General features: G+C 43.6%; 1 protein-coding gene across 1 annotated transcript; it reads left to right on the forward strand.

Moving 5' to 3' along the window:
* The first annotated feature begins 469 nt into the window (after positions 1 to 469).
* On the forward strand, positions 470 to 13,273 carry LYSMD2 (LysM domain containing 2). Its single transcript, XM_035131309.3, has 3 exons — positions 470 to 2,943; positions 9,720 to 10,051; positions 12,389 to 13,273. The coding sequence occupies exons 1-3, from the start codon at positions 2,716 to 2,718 to the stop codon at positions 12,432 to 12,434; spliced, it is 606 nt and encodes a 201-aa protein (XP_034987200.1). The 5' UTR covers positions 470 to 2,715; the 3' UTR covers positions 12,435 to 13,273.
* The last annotated feature ends 4,627 nt before the right edge of the window (positions 13,274 to 17,900 follow it).

Genomic DNA, 17,900 nt, shown 5'->3' on the forward strand with positions numbered 1-17,900 from the left:
GGTGGGTTAAAAAGTTTATTCATGTGATTTAAGGCTGGATTGATTGGAAAAGTCTGACACTGGTATGAATTATGGAATTTGCTGGATTTTCTGGGTTACCTGGGTCCGGGGGAAGGAGGGAAGAATGAAGTATTAAAAGGGAATTCTTTTCTGATGAAAATTTAAGTTGGGGAATTATTTAATTAGAATGTATGTATATAAAAATTGAGTTAATAGATAAAATTGAAAGGAGATAATTAGAGAGGAAATTTTAATCAATTGGAAAATAATTGGTATTATGTGAAAACTGTTCTATAAGGATCTGGAAATGGGGAACCAATGGGGGGGAACCGGGGGAGTCTAAATGATATGATGATGATATAAGATTATTAGATATTTTTTTCTTTTTTTCTTTTTCGCTGCGTTTTTGTCTTGTTCAGTTTTCTTTTTGTGTTTTTTCTTTTTTCTTTTTGTATTTCTGTATGGTTTTTTTATGTGAAAAATGAATAAAGATAATTTTTTTAAAAAGGTAAATGCCTACAGAGGGTGGTGAATACAGCACAATATATTATGGGCTGTCCTGTGAATCTGCTGGATGACATCGCGGAAGAACGTTGAGTGAGGAAAATTCTGAGGGATGATTCACACCCTGGCGGCTGGCCGGCACTTTCTTGATCTCCTGCCCTCGGGCAGAAGATATAGAAGCTAGAAGCATGATTAGTTGCACCAACAGGGTAAAGAACAGCTTCTATCTGTGGGCTGTTAGGCTGCTGAATGAAAAGGTAACAACAGGGCAACTGACTTTCGGGTTTGGTGGGTGCGCGTCAGTAAAGGGAATTAAGACTAAGAGAACTTGGGGGGGGTGCTCATGTAATCTCACTGTATACATGTTGTACAAGTGACAATAAAGTATTTCAATCAAGGTTAGTGCTAAAGCGGGATATCAAATCCAAACTCCTCCTCTTCTAACATGAGTTTGACCAAACTGCAGCAACAGTGGAAGACAGGAGTGCCTGGCGTGCTCTGGTCCCTGGGGTCACAAAGAGTCGGACACGACTAAACGACAACAATTTATTTATCTCACAGCTAAAAAATGATAATAGTGCTATAAATTGCTATAAATTAAATACAGTATCCTAATACTGTAAAAATGCATACTTTTAATAATATTTTATTTATTATTTACTAGTTATAAGTTATGTTGGATATCTTGTTGTTTAAATGATGCTGGAAATCAATACAAATATTGTTTAAAAATAAAAACTTTGTATTCAAATTATATATTGCCTATTTTTTATGCCCTCTACAAACAAATGTGTTGAGCGGTTTGTGTGTGGGTCTACACAAACGCATGTGGTGTGTTTGCCAAACTGGGTCTCTGACCCAGGTGACAGAAAGCCTACTTTTGCCCCTGGGAGCATCACCCACTAACAGCAGCAGTCAAAATAACTGTTTTAAAAGTGTAGAAATTGTTAATATCAAACTATTCAATACTGTTTTAAAAAAGCTGGTTTCATAATTAAAAAGAATACTGTAAAAATGTGATTGATGGTGAAATTAGGGTTCTTACTCCCCACCCCGTTCTTATAGTACACTCGTTGAAATTAATGAATTTAAGTTAATCACGTACATTAACTTCAATGGAGGTAGTCCAAGTAGGACAAGCAGAGTACAACACAATATTCTTTTTATAGTTTTGTTCTTTGGTATATAATTTTTATTATATTTTCTGTTTTACAATTTAAAATACTCATTGCCAATCTTCTTTAAACGTATGTTCTTCTTGTTCTCTTATTTTATATGTCAAGCCTGCAAGATGTGCATTTATATATATATATATAGTTTTGTATGCTTGCTTCTGGGAGTAATATTGCTGCGGCCTCTTAACAACGGCTTCCATTTTGGGCATCCTGGCAGCAATAGTAATTTTAGATGACAAGGGAAACGGCAGAACTCAAAACTATGGATGTAGAAAGCAACGGACAGTCAGAGGAGCTGCCAGAAAAAAGCATTATGAGGGAAGTCAATAGGCTCCAAAGAGCCACAGAAATATAATGGAAAATGTTATTTGTTCATATATGGAAAATTAAAAAAATTATAAAAAAGCAGTATGACAGGCTCCTCACAGCACTACAGTTCCCAGCACTCTTAAAAACCACAGTTCCCAGGATTCTTTGGAGGAATTAATAATAATATTTAATGTTAATAATTATTAATAACAATAATGATTGGAGGAATTGATAAGAAACACGCCGCTTCCCCTCACTCCCGTGTATTGTAATCGAGAGTTCATAGCCCCCATAGAATAAGAGGGAGGCGGTTAGATCTACGACAATAACTTCGCGCGCGCCACTGGCGGCGGTTGGTCTGAGGGACAAACCGTCTTCGCCTCGACTTGGCGCGCTCGCGGGACTGGCGCATGCGCCGGCCGTTGCCCGCACGCGCAGACGGCCGGTGGGGTGGGGGGTCGGTTGCGGAGCGGAGACCTTCGCTCAGCCTGAGACGGGAACTTCTTGCACGCGCGCACGCGCGCGCGCACACACGCTTCAGTTTACCTGGGCGCAGGCGCGTGGGAGGAGGCCGTTGCTCCGGGTGACCTGGCGGCCGGCCTTCTCCTCAGGAAAAGCTGAGGGGAGGGAGGATGTGGCGGCGGTGAATCCCGGCGGCGCCCGCCAGGCGCTGAGGGAGAGAGCGCGTGAGAGAGGCGGCAGAGCGCGCGCGCGGGGAAAAAGGCCCATGGCGGAGTTCCTGCCGGTGCCCGGGCTGTTCCTGCGGGAGGAGCCGCTTCCCGGGCCGGATGCGTCCGAGACGGAGGCCGAGCTGTCCCTCAGCCTGGCGCGCACCAAGACCCGCTCGTACGGGAGCACGGCCACCGTGGCGGCGCCGCTGGCCGAGCGCTACGTGGAGCACCGCATCAACGCCAGCGACACCCTGCAAGGCATCGCGCTCAAGTACGGCGTGACGGTAGGTGATGGCCGCGCTCGGCTGGGCCGATAGGGTCGCTGGCTTCCCTGCCAAGGGTCGGTGTCCTCCTCGCTGTATGGGTAAGAGGACGCGGGGGGGGGGCAGCGCCTGAACATTTGCAGAGTGCCCTCTTTTTCTGGGGGCTCCCACCACTAGAGTGGAATATTGCAGCATTGATAAGCGAAAGCGAGCGTCCCCCCTTTATCTGAAGCATGTGCAGAGTGCCTCCCCCGCCACGTTCTCTGTGACTCCAGCTGGATTCTCAGACATATGTGACTGTTACGAAGAGTACACTTAGAAGCATAAAATTGTAGAGTCGGAAGGAACCCCGAAGGTCATCTAGTCCAATCCCCCGCAATGCAGGAATCTAAACTAAAGCATCCATGACGGATGGCCATCCAACCTCAGCTTAAAAACATCCAATGAAGCAGAGTTCACAGCCTCCAGAGGGAGACCGTTTTACGGTCGAACCACTCTTATTGTCAAAAAGTTCTTCCTGGTGTTTAGTGTCTCTTGTAACTTGAAGCCATTGGTTCAAGTCTTGGTCCCTAGATCCTTTTCACATGTACTGCTAGTAAGCCAGATTGCCCCCCTTCTTTTATATTTGTGCAGAGAGGGCCTTCCTCCTTCTCCTCCTGCAACTAATTATAGATAGATCCCCAGACATCTGTGACTGATGTAGTCTATGAGCATGTACAGAAGGCTTTTCACCCCCTCCCTCAGCCCCTTGGCTCTGCTGGTACCTCAGGCATCTGTGCTTGATATGAAGAGAGTGCTTCTCTTTGTGGGTGTGCTGAGCCCCAGGCATCTGTGACTGACAGAAGAATGTTTCTCTGAGCATGTACAGAGGGCCTTTTGCCTCACCTCCCAATAACTCAGCCCCTTAGGCATCTGAGATTGATATATGGACAATACTTGGGCAATAAGTATGCAGCCCAGTAACCCAAGTCAGCTTTTTGTGCCTCTGTGAGTGATAAGTAAGTACAGTGGTACCTTGACATCCGAATGCCTCGACTTCCGAAGGTTTCGACTTACGAAGAGCGCCGTGGAACGTATCGCCTTCATAAGTCAAGGTACCACTGTATGTACAGGGGGCCTGTAGAAGGGATCCCAGTACAAATTGCCCCTCAGGCACCTGTGATGGATATGAGAAAAATACTTTCCTCTGAATCTGTGCAGTGTCGTCATGTCCCCCCCCCCCCCAACATGGATATCTGCAGATGGCACTTCAGATGTTGAGTTGGAACTCCAGCATATCTGTCTTTAGCACTAAAGTTGTAAGAACACAGGGAAGTGCCTTACGCTGATTCAGTGCATTGGTTCATCTAGGCTCAGTAATCTCTACTGTGACAGGCAGCTGTTCTCCAGGATTTCAGGCAGGAGCTTTTTTCAGCTCTTCATGAAGATGCCTGGGATTGAACCTGGGACCTTCTGAACGCAATGCAGATTCTCTACACTGTGCTACTGTCCTCCTGCAAAGACATAATTGGGCAGCAGACAAAATGCCAATGTTTCATGTGTAGCTGCCCTGCTGTGGTCACCATGGGCAGGGGGGCAGCTTACCCCAAAAAAGTAAAAATCAATACAAATCAGTACAAATCTGAGGTTCTGCGCCCCCCTAACAAAAGCCTGCCCCCTGACAAAAATCCTGGCTACGCTCATGCCCTCCCCAACCAACTGGTAGAAATGTAGCTATTTAAATGTTTTGTTTGTAAATAGAACATGTTTTATTTATAATTTTTATAATTTATATAAAACACAATTACATAAAATGATAGGTACATACTGAAATATTGTTGAAGCAGAAAAACATAGAATCGTGGAGCTGGAAGGGACCCCAATGGTCATCTACTCTAACTCACTGCAATGTAGGAAACTCAGCTAAAGCATCCATGGCAGATGGCCATCTAACATCTGCTTAGAAACCTCCAAGGAAGGAGAGTCCAGAACCTCCTGAGGGAGATCCATCTTCCATGCATTATAAAAAGTAAGCAACACTTATTTGACCCCAGTTATTTGACACAGAGAGGGAAACCCACAGATACAGTACAGTCCAAAAGGCGCACAGAGAGTTCTGTATATATGGGATAATTTTAAAAAGCGAGTGGTCCTCACTGACCTGGTGCAGAAAGATTTTGTCATCCAGAGGAGCCCTGGCTACCTAGATAAAACACTATAGCCCCACACACCTGGTAGTAAGGCTCACTGAACTCAGTATGGCTTTCTTCTGAGTAGACACTTAGTTATTTACTAGAGGCAAGTCAGCAGCACCAGATGACTGCTCGGCTGGGTGCTGGGGTGGATTTCACACTGTGCCTTGCAGAGCCGGGCCAACACTGTCAGCAGGCCCTGTGCCCCTCCCTTTGCAACATCCAAATGCCCTGATGCATTTGACGGTGGGGTGGATTGCACCCTGTGCCTTGCTGAGTGAGGCCCAGGTTGCCACCGGGCCCAGCACTGGTGGCAGCAACAAGCAGCTCCTGCTCTCCCAGCCCTACCCATTGCCACTTCATTCACTTACCTGACCTGGGGGTTCTGAGAGGAAACAAACCAGGACTGCTCCAAGAAAAAGCACACAGCAAAATGTAGCGCTACATTTTGCGGATAGCCAGCCAATCTGGATTTTTTAAAATAAAAAACTAGCTGGCCCTGCCATGCGTTGCTGTGGGTTATTTGTGTAATTTCCCCTACCCTGTGCCGATCCATGATGTATCCCTGTGATTCCCCCACTCCTCCCCTCACCCCCTCCAGCTTATCCCTGTGATTCCCCCCTCATCCCTGTGAATCCCCCAGCTCTGTCCTGATCCATGACCTATTATGCCCCCTCTTTTCCCCACCCCCAGCTTACCCCTGTGATTTCCCTCCTCTCCTCCGTCCACCCCCCCCCCCCGGTTATCCCTGTGACCCGTTCATTTTGCACACAATCATTCCCACAGTGCGCGTATTCTGTAAAATTTTGCCCTGTCCCAACCCTGACTCCCCTACCCACATGTGTTATGTGAAATAACATTTATTCTACCCAAAGGCACGGCCCTGTAAAAGGCCCATATTCAGTTGATTCTATGCTGCGTCCAATTCGGCCCCCCCACCCCCGGCAGGCCCCTAAATCCACTCAGCCTAGTCTGCAAAGCCGAGGCGAGATACTGTGGAGAGGGCAGGTTTCATCCCTTTGTCTCCCCCCACCCTGTTCTGACCCATTACCTATTCCTGCCCCTTATTCGGCCCCCATCCCCCCCAGGCAGGCCCCTACCTCCACTTGGCAATGTTGGGCCTTGTTGCAGCAAAAGGCCTGTTTTCAGTTGGTTGGGTCTTGTTGCTGCAAAAGGCCTGTTTTCAGTTGGTTGCTGTGGAATTTTGTGATGTCATCTGGTGGCGCGGCTTTCCAGGCAGCAGTGGGCGATCTGCCTTTCTATTGGATGCTGCTGGAGTCTTCAGAGCTTCTGGTGGTGACGTCTAATTTGGGTGCCACTTTTTTGTGTTTAATCATTATTTTAGGTGTGAAAGGTGTGGTTTTCTGGAAAAATTTTAATGCCAGGTCCCTCCCTGATGGGTATGGAACGTTGTGGCCAAATTTGTTACATTACGGTTCACCGGTTACGGAAAAAGGCTGTGACCTCTGCGCTCGCAACCCCTACATTTTTATATATAGAGAAGAAACATGATTTCCCCCCTCACTTCTCACTTTCCTCTGTGGCCCTCTAGCCTTGTGCTATGCCCCCCCCCCCCATTTACGCGATTTGCACCTGTGTCCCCCTTGGAATATCCTGGGCCCAGGCGGTCATACGGCCCCTGTTGGGAAACACTGGTTTAAGGTGCATCCCAACAATCCCTTGCAATGTTATTGGGGAGATTTAGGTGCAACTCCTGGAGCCCAGGAGTTGTATCAACCTTTCTTAGGAGATCCTGAGCTAGTCTCATGGGTTGCTAGAGACACCACCTCCTGGACTAAAATTCACACTGGGTTTGTCCTTGAAGAAGGTGGAAAACTTGGAAACATACATCAGACATAAGACAATTACCGTATTGATGTAATGTAATGGGTTACTAGTTGTATTGCATATGCTAAGCTAATTTATAAAGTATATTTATGAAATAAGCATTCACAATATTAAGGGGTTTTATATATACCATAGTTATATATTTTCTACTTTTACTGAAATGAGAAGGTCAAGTTACACACACAAGTGCACTAATTTACCTGTTACATAGTATACAGCAGGACAATGAACCATCTAATGCAAGAGCTAGGAACTAGCTCACCAGCCTCCTGCCGAAAATGCCATCCTGGAAAGCAAACTGTGTTTTGCATAGTGGGAGACGGATGTTACAGCAATAACCCTGTCCACTTTTGCCTCAGATCCCACCCACTTTCAGCATGCAGCTTCTAAACATTTGGTATGAAGCAATGTGACCCTTGAAGAAACAAAAGTTCCCATTGCAGATGTAAAATGCTGGTTCATTACAGCAGCGTTTCTCAACCGCTATTCCGCGGCATACTACTGTGCCGCGAGACGCTGGCTGGTGTGCCGCGACGTGCGGCTTGTTTCCCGGGCAACAGCAAACCCTCACCAGCCGGAAGCCTTGGCTCAAGGCTCGCGAGAGCGCAAACCTGGCTGACGAGAGAAAGCTCCACTTCCGCCACCCCCGCACGCCGTTGAGGGAAAGGGAGCCAGAGAAAGGACTACAGTTCCCAGGGGCTCCTTTCGGGCAACTGTTCTCGCCGCTTGCTCTCGCAAGATGGCCCGGCGCCGCTCTGTTCCCCAACCCCACCTCTCGCAAGTTCGCGCTCGCTTGCGGCGCGGTGGTTGAATGTGGGGCGGTGGCGGCGATGGCAGCGCGCTCCACTGCCTCGTCGTCTCCTCTGACGGAGCTGTCCTTGTCGCCGTTCGTCCGGAAGCTCCGTAAGTGGTGGATCCTCCGAAGCCCCTCTCCCTTTCAGACTAGCGGAGACGAGCACGCTGGAGACGCAGCCGCTGCTTCTAGGGGCGCCGGAATGAGCGGCAGAGGGGAACTTTCTTCCAGGTGTGCCTCGTGATTTTTTTCATGGAACAAGTGTGCCTTGGCCCAAAAAAGGTTGAGAAACACTGCATTACAGTATACTGTAACTCATTGCACAAGGGACTTTGTTTAGAGATAACTATGGACCTAGAACTTTCCAAAAGCAAAGGCTTCTAGTTTTGGATCTTCTGTCTTAATAAGATAAAAAGGAGGTGTGCTTTGTATATAGTTAATAACAGTTTGCAATTTTATAACAGATTTATATAGCAAGATTATATAGAAGATTGCAGAGCTCAGGTATTGAAAGATTATAAAAACTGGAGAATAGCTCATGTTGGTACAGTGAAATGAACTTTCTCATGACAGGATAGCATCTCATGGAGACAGGTGCTGGATTCCAGTACCTATGATGATTTCTCAGTCCCTGGTCCCCAGTATTGACTCATAATAACAATATGACCTAAAGTGCTGTATTTGTAGTGCTTCATCTCATTCCTATGGTTCAATATTTATATAGAAAAGCAGAAATTAACAAGCATGATTAATAGAGAGCTAATGATTTCGATTTAGGGGATAGGTGTAAATTAACATGTTTGTATTTAGATATAATTTTAACCAGGATGTTAAAAATTCCTTTGAAGTTTTACATTTCTTGAACCATGTGCTAGAGAAGCAGGAGGGAAACAAAATCTTGAGTTACGTAATAGCTTTATGTGCATTATTTATTAAGCTGTGCTGTGGCTGCTACATTTTCTTGCTAGCCCATAGTGAAAACAACGCCTCAGAGAAAATACTGTGTTTCTTGGTTGATGCTACCCTGCTTGAGATGTTTCACATATATGGAGAAACTGTTGCCTGATAGTAAAAACTATATAAAAACCAGTTTCAATAAACAAAAATGCAAAACTGTTTCATGCATTTATTTCAGTTATGGAAATAAAAAAGAAAATGCAATTTAATTTCAGGTTTTTTTTATTTGTTTAGTTAGAGCTGGAAATACAGTTTGTCTCCAAAACCTTTATTGTAACTTAAATATGAACATGTCTATGGTAGGCACCTGTTATTTCAGCTGTAATGATAATAGGACATAGGGCTTCATGTTGAGGGTCAGTCTAGTTCCATGACTGTTAATTGTAAGCTTTTCCTAACACCATCGTGGGAATTTTGGATGGCTGATGGTGTGGTGCAGTTATGCCATCTTTAATGTCACTGTAGTTATATGATATTTTATGTTTATTATTTGATGAGTTAACTGGCAAATGAAGGAGAGTGGAAGGAATGTAAATAGGATGACAAGATCTCTTTCACACCCATTTCTCTGTTCCTTGCTGTCGCAAAGAGCTGTTTCTAGCAAGTGCTAGAAGGGGCACCAAGGCTGGCAACTAGAAACTCACATAAGCTCTTGGGACCCCTAATTTTCAAGTTCCATGGAATATTTTGCATTAGGTGTCCTGGCTCATGACTGCTGAAGGAGTGAGAGATAACTTGCTTGGCTGCCTGGTATTTAAATTCAATTTGTGTTTTGCAGGATTATTTTCTACTTTTTGCAAGAAACATTATTATGGGGCACCAATAAATATGCCCAAAGGGATCATGTTTTATTTTTTAATTTCATTATTGAAAGGTACATTTTATAGTGTATATTTGAATGAAGAGATGGTAAAGTTGCTGAGACATTACATTTAAGAAAGAAATGTGTGTCATGAAGAAGCTGTTTGTAGAAAACCGATAAACAATCTTTACTTGAATCAGTAAACATAGTTTTATGTCTGTTTCAGATGGAGCAAATAAAAAGGGCAAATAAACTGTTCACCAATGACTGTATATTTCTGAGAAAAACATTGAATATCCCTGTTATATCTGAGAAGCCTTTGCTGTTTAATGGACTTAACTCATTGGAGTCTCCTGAAAATGAAGCTGACACCCCCTCTTCTTGTGAAGATGGACCAGTGACAGTTCAGGAAGACAACTCTTCACCCAGTCCTCAAGAGCCTGACAATCCGCTCCCTCCACCTGAAGAATTATCTGCCAAAGATTTTCTACATAGACTGGACTTGCAGATTAAGATGTCCAAGCAGGCGGCTCGGAAACTAAAACCTGAAGATAACAGGTAAAGAAAAAAGAAAACTGCCTGTTTATTTAAACACATTTTGAGGGCTTGATGTGGATAATACTTAGAACAGTAGCATACAAAACAGAGCGTTACCCACTAAAGCACAGTACCGTTGGAAAGGGTTTACAAATTTCAAGAATTTTCAGGAAATTTTAGTATTTGAGCTTCCATGTTACAGATTTGGTTAGGCAAATTCCAGATACTTTGATCAGCTCAGTGACACACACACATACCCCTACCCCTGCCCTGCCCCTACCCCTAGAGAACTGAAGTAATTACATTTTTAAAAACTTTGAGATAAGCAAAAATACAAAAGACCAAAGACCTGTCCAGAGTTTAATCTTCATGCCCTGCCCTGGTCTCAGCGATACTAATGAGATTGGCCTCCTCATCCACTATCAGATCATGGATGAGGGAGAACTTGTTCAGAATCAACCCACCATTCAACAGTAGCAGCCACAGCAGACCTGAGGGCTGGCACACAGCACAGTCACTAATTGCCTGTGCTATGTGCCCCTTCCCGCACCAAACCTCCCCCTACCCTGAACCGCTGTGATTGTCCCTCCGCTCTCCCAGCTCCTCTCCTTCCAGGCACATTTCACCTCCTTCAATAAAAAAAGACAAGAAGAAACCCACACAAAGTAAAAACAGTTAAGATAATTGTAGCAGCCATCATCATCACCATCATTTATTTATACCCTGCCCATTTGACTGGGTTGCCCCAGCCACTCTGGGTGGCTTCCAACATAATAAAAACACCAAACATTTTAAAAATCCATATACTGTGCTACCTTCAGATGTCTTCGGAAAGTTGTATAGTTGACTATCTGTTTGACGTCTGACTGGAGAACATTCCACAGGGTGGGTGCCACTACTGAGAAGCTGCCAGTTGCACCAATACAACTTGCACACCAACAAGGCCAGGAGCAAACTTTTTCACCCTTTTCTTCCCTTCTCAGGAGGATGACAGGGCTCTCCCTCCCACTCCAGAGTGTAGCAGTGCAGATTTTTGCAAGCATCTCTCTGGCCTCATTCTTGACCTTTTGTTAATGCACAGTAATTATTTCCTTTCCCAGGGCAGCAGTTCTTCTATTTCTTCTGTGCCATTGTATTTTACTTTTGCCTTTTTTATTTTGATAAAAATTAAAGGAGTGCATTTAGCTTATTTTTAGAAATTCTTTTAGTAAAACAAAACACTCTTTGCAGAAAGGTTGCAATAATTTAGTTCAATTCCTTTGACAAATGCAGTCTGCCCCCTCATCCTTCTATGATACAGTCCTTTTGGCAGGTGGCTAAGTTTGAATTACAGTTCTAAAAATGACATTTGTTCTGCTCAATAGGGACACTGAAAGATATTTAATTTTATTCTTCTATTTTATTCTTTTAATTTTATTTGTTGGCCAAAACCATCTTTTGTGATATGTTTTGCTGTTCCTTTTCTTAATATACTCAGGGTTTATGTATGCCATAATTCCTTGGGAGCATAGAAATAGTCCAGAATGTAGGAGTAGGAGCAGAAATCAGTTTCCTGACGTAGCTGAATATGATTTCAAATATTGTTGGAAGAACTTAATTGTCCTTGGCCCTGCCATGATTAGCAAAACCATAATAAATTGTGCAAAGTAGCAACAACTGCCACCCAGAAGCAGTCACTACTTAAGGCTGCAACAAATAGAAAGGTTGCAAGCCCATGCCATTAGTGCAGCTGAGAGACCAGCAACTTTTGCCATCTCTCCTGGAACATTTTCACCCCAGCTTGTCATTAGAAAAACTTGTAAGCAAGAAGTTGTACTTCCATCTCCATATTTCTCATTTGCTACTGATCTATTTTTTTCCTTTTGTGGTATGTTTTTGTAGATTGTAAGCCTGAGAGCAGGGATTATAGTTTATTTCATTTTACATAGTCAGCATATAAAGTCAAACCTTGGTTCTCGAACACCTTGTGACTTGAACATTTTGGCTCCTGAACACCGCAAACCTGGAAGTAAGTGTTGTGGTTTGCAAACGTTTTTTGGAAGCTGAACGTCGGATGCTGCTTCTGCGACTTCCGATTGAGTGCAGGAAGCTCCTGCAGCCAATCGGAAGCCACACCTTGGTTTTCGGAAGTCAAACGGACTTCCAGAATGGATTTTGTTCGAGAACTAAGGTACGACTGTAGACTTCTCACTGTATACAAAATGTTTGTGGGCTTGCTTGATACATTGCTGCTCGAAAATTGTGGAGATTTCCTACAAGAAATGACCATTCTGCTACATTCCTTAAATGGTTTATTTTGTGGAGTAAATTGTATAAGCACCTGGAAACATTTTCACGAGCTTCCTTTTTTCTCAACAGGGAGGACGATGAGGAAAACTCCTATGCAACTTCTTATCAGCAGTAGAAGATGACTGAAGAACTGGAATCAAAACTGTTCTTAAAGAACTAAATATCTGAGGATTCAAAAGCAAACCTTTTGGATTGATTTATTATGGTGTACTTGTTACAAGTCGTATATAGGTAATTCCACTAACTATACTTGCACTAAAATTATTTGACCTTCGCCTTCTGCAGGCCAATGTCCTTTTACTATACATTAATAAAGGAAGTGATCCTTCTGAATCTAGTAATTGCCTTCGTATTTCTGCTATGAAAATATATCCCTGAGACAATTCTGAATCAGGATCGTTAGGAAACAGCTGTATATACTTATAAGATAAAGTGTAAGGAAGATTAAGTATTTATGATGAAAGTTATTATTATGGAGCCTTGAGATAGATAAGCCTGTCATGCAGATTTTGTGCATATCAGAGCTGATGGATGCAGCTCTGAATATTTTTTTTTCTCCATGTGTGTGTACATGTGTCTTTATACAGATATAAAAATATGTATAGAAAGATATTTGTTCTTAAAATGAACCAGTTTTAACTGTTTTGGAAAGCAGTTGAGGTTTTAAAGTATGTACGACACAATACTTTGCTCGGAGACTTTTTTAAACAAAGGGAAAAACCTTGGTAAAATGTATTTTTCTTTGTGTCAGGGTAATGTTCGAAACAGATACTGTGTGCAGATATATGTAGTTTTCATGTAATAAATGCAAAATGCACTTTAAGAAAGTGAACTGTCTTTGTTTTTCAGCCTATCTGTATAGAAGATACAGAATGTCTGGTGCTTTGCAAATACATTTCAAAAATATGCTTTTCTGTTTCATTTGAGTGTATTAAAATTTCCTAAGCTGTCAAAGTGTCTGACTTATTTTCTAACTACTGCAGCTTTATTTTAAATACATTAATTTTATGACCATAAAGAAAAATGAATCTATTGATTATGCTTTTTTATTCTTTATGCTTTCTGAAAAACTGAAATCAGAAATTTAATATATTTGTTGTGGAAAATGAATGAGGATGCTATTGTATATGTCGGGGTTGGGGAACCTCAGGTGGCAATATTCTGCCCCATCTATTACCAGTGGTTCATTGCACCCGCACTGCAAAGATGGATAGAAGTCTCACCATTTGCTTGTGTCTGGAACTACTATGCATGCAAATTATAAGGACCTTGGTGGGCACATAATTCAAGGCTTCTCTCATCCCTTTACAATACATCCATGTGACTTGTGATCAGGATTCTGAAAGATCTTCTCACCCCTTATATATAAATTTGATCACTGTGCTCTGCAGGCAAGGGCCTCCTACAGACACTGTCTTATCTGGTCTGTTCTGCACAATATAGGAATCTGGCCTTCAGTGTTGTGGCACCTACCCTTTGGAATTGCCTCCTGTCAAATATTAGACAGGCACAGAGAGAATAAACACCATGGTGCATCTGCAGCAGCACAACCAGCTGCAACAAAACATGTCTCCTGTGTTGGTCACAGCAGGAGCTTGCTGAAATCTTCCAGCAGTTTGATTTCACCCTCAAAGGCACAATCTTCCATTGTCTCCTGAGACAGATTGATGTCAGCAAACATACCCTCTTCCAACACGCCTTTTAAGCAGAGAGCTTTCCCGGTCTGCATCTGTATTGGAATTGTTTTTAGATATTTTAATTGTTTTACCAGTTAGTGTTTGCTGCCCTGGGAATAAGAGTGGGATATAAATGCAATTAATTGATTAATATATGTCCCTGTTTAAAATCAAGTGCCGTACTGCTATTCTTCGAAGGAACACAGCCATTCACTGTTCCCCAACAGCCCTGAGGTCTGTTTTGAAAAGCAACTGCAAAGTTCTAAGGCAGGGGTAGGCAACCTAAGACCCATGGGCCACAAGCAGCCCACAGGGGTTGTTTAACTGGCCCACAAGCCGCCCACTCAGCGAGTCCCCACCCACTGCGCTAAACTGGCACAGCACGGTGCGGGGACTCGCTTCTGCAGCGCCGGAAATTGTGTCTGTGCAGATGCAGATGCTGGAAATCGTGCACGTTCATGTGCGTGCACAATCCAGCCCATGAAGGGATATCCGATGTAGTGAACCGGCCCAGGCGAGGTAAATCTTGCTGACCCCTGTTCTGAGGTTTTCATTTTAGCTATCCCTGCCCCCCCCCCCGCTCCTTTTTATTCAAGTCCGGTGAAAGCTGTTGCCATAAGGATTGACACTGTGGTGAAATGAATTCGCTTTCAGTTCTCCCTATAGATTTCCTGTCAACTCTTCTTCACTTTCTTTGAAAGAGAAGCCTCCAGTGGAATTGTTTTGCACTTACCAGGGGCCTGCATCTCATAACACTATGCAGCTTGAAGAGAACAATTATCCTAGTGCCCAAAGTTATGGGTGAACAATATCTTTCGTATTTGTAAAATAAAAAAATTCCTTCAGTAGCACCTTAAAGACCAGCTAAGTTTATATTTTGGTATGAGCTTTCGTGTGCATGCACACTTCTTCAGATACGTGGCATCTGAAGAAGTGTGCATGCACACGAAAGCTCATACCAAAATATAAACTTAGTTGGTCTTTAAGGTGCTACTGAAGGATTTTTTTTATTTTGCTTTGACTCAGACCAACACGGCTACCTACCTGTAACTTTCGTATTTGCTTTAACCTCTGGAAACATGTTTAAAATACATTCACATGCATATCTAGAGACAAATTCATGAAGGAGAGTGCTGCCATCAATGGCACTTGTGGACAGAGACAGTAACATATCTGAATACCAGTTGCTGGAAACCACAGAGGGGAGAGGTCTCTTGTGCCCAGGCCCTTGTAGGTAGCCACTGTGAAAACAGGATGCTAGATTAGATTAGCCACTGGCTTCATCCAACAGTCTCTTTATGTTCTTAAATAGTATGCCTTCTGCAGGTTTTGTAAGTAAAAGAAAAGGTAAAGGACCCCTGTATGGTTAACTCCAGTCAAATGCAACTATGGGGTTGCAGCGCTCATCTTGCTTTCAGGCCGAGGGAGCTGGTGTTTGTCCACAGACAGCTTTCTGGGTCATGTGGCCAGCATGACTAAACCACTTCTGGTGCAACGGGACACCGTGATGGAAACCAGAGTGCACGGAAACACTGTTTACCTTCCTGCCGGAGTGGTACCTATTTATCTACTTGCCCTGGCATGCTTTTGAACTGCTAGGTTGGCAGGAGCTGGGACAAAGCAATGGGAGCTCACCCCATCACAGGGATTCGAACCACTGACCTGATCGGCAAGCCCAAGGGGCTCAGTGGTTTAGGCCACAGCGCCACCCGCGTTTTTTAAGTGGCAAGTGTGGTTTTGGGCAAACTTCTGAAATAAAAGATTCTGAAGTCTTCCTTGTCAGAATGGTGATTTTTGGGAGACAGACATATTGTAATGTAGACAATTGCATTCAGCTCATAGTAGGCCCATTTAAATTAATGGACCCAAGTTAGTTATGTCCATCATTTTAAACGGATATATTCTAAGCAGGAGTAGCATTGGCTACAAGTCACAGTTTCCACATTTTGTACAGATCCTTGGATATAGCGTTTCTGTTCTTAGTGGCACCTGATCCAACCGTGCTGAAATCATTCGGAATGTGTTTCAAATAGATTTTGTGTCACAAAACATGTGTCTCACAAAAAGTGTGTCTCAAATAGCAGAGGTTTCTCTGTACCCCCAATGCATGTTCATAGACTTCCATAATAATTTCCCCAGTACAGAATCATAGCCTTCAGAGAGACAATGCGCAAAAAAGAAGAAAATGAAAACCTGCGCCACTGTATCTTGTAGTAAAGCATTTAATAAAGTACAGTATCAGAAACAGGATTGTATTAGAAAAGTGTATTGTGAATGTAGAATACGTCTGTTACATTTGCCCGTCAGCATAGTTTTAAATAGTGAAGACACCTCAAAGTACTTAAGTTCTAAAAGATACTTTGAATGTTAAAAAAAAAAAGGTGGTGCTGGGTGGGATTACAACTGGAGATGTGCAGGATACCTACTTCATTCCATGGAGGTGATAAGAGAAAATGCTAGCAAGCTATGGTCTGAAAATTGCTACTAAAATGCTGTGATAGCAAAAGCCTCCAATTGTCAGAGTACCATATTGGGCACTTGCAGTGCTAATGGTGATGACCAAAATGGCACACTGGCCGCCTTTTAGTGCAAGCCACAGCCCTTCAGCAGTGCAGGGTGATGGATGAGGCTGCCTCCTCTTTGCACTGTCATCTCACGCCATGAAAAGCCGCTGCATTTGATGCAGCCTGACTGAGCCCGTGCTTAGGAACGTGCACCGGACAAAAGCAGAGGGAAATGAACCTGCTGCTGTTGGTGCAATATTCCCTTGCCATTAAAAAAAGACACTGGGTTGTATCCAATGCAGTGCTAAGTGTAAGCCACTTAGTGGTCTCCTTGTTAACTGTGGTCAGTGGTAGAGTATTTGCCTTGCATGGAGAAGGTCCCAGGTTCAGCCCCAGGTGTCTCCAGGGAGGGCTGCTGCCAGTCAGAGTAGACAATACTGAACTGGGTGGTCTGACTCAGTACAAGGCAGCTTCCTGTGCTCCAGTGTGTGTCAGAGCAATGACATGGACCATTTCCTGCCAGCTCTTGCAAGTTGCTAGGTCAGGGATGGATCCATTCCACACAACTGGGCTGACAAATCTAGGAAACGCCATACATGGAGCCCCATTTTGTGTTTTCCACAAGTTGGGTGATTCTACTTTCTTCTCTTTCTCTATTCCTTAGTAGGAACCACAAAGAACTTTGCCCTTTTATCTCTCTGTCCCCGCTCCTCTGCGCACAACTTCTCTGCATCTTGACAGCTTCTGCTACAACCTTCACGTTAAGGACTTGCAGATCTGCTTCTCTAGCACAAGTCTTGCTAATTCTCCAACACACCTCTAATTCTCTTGTTGGAAAGAAAGCCTGGGGTCATCTTTACCTCCTTCATCACCTAAAATGCAAGCAAATTCTGCTTCTTGCTTCCAGCACCTCCAGGCTAGATCGGTTTCTTTCTATATGACTACAGTATAGTGAAACTGTTACCTGCATCTAGCATCCTGTGGTTAATGCCACCTCTTCCTACCACCTCCTTAAATCTTTCAAGTGATGCCCTATAGCTCTCTGCAATCGAGTTCATCATCCCACATCCTTCTCTTTAAAACCTGCTCTTATTTCTGCCCTATAGCCTGCCTCCCTCCGCTAAACTCAAAATTAGGCTCCTTTCTTTTCTGCCCATTATGCAAAAGCTTGTTTGTCATCACTCCTGCTCCTACTTACATCTATCTTTGGTCAAAATGGGGATTTCTTACACTTCCTGTATCTGAGCCACATTCCTCTCCCTCTTTGTCATGCTACTCCCTACTCCCTTTATGTATCTTCTCAAAATTAACTTTTTCAGCAACCTCAGCCACACTTTCATCTGACCATTGCCATCTAGATGTTCTTTTAGTGGGAAATTGCAGTCAGCCGTAACTATGTAT

This window comes from Zootoca vivipara, chromosome 13 (genome assembly GCF_965207765.1).
Source record: "Zootoca vivipara chromosome 13, rZooViv2.hap1.1, whole genome shotgun sequence".
In the NCBI taxonomy this organism is placed as follows: domain Eukaryota; kingdom Metazoa; phylum Chordata; class Lepidosauria; order Squamata; family Lacertidae; genus Zootoca; species Zootoca vivipara.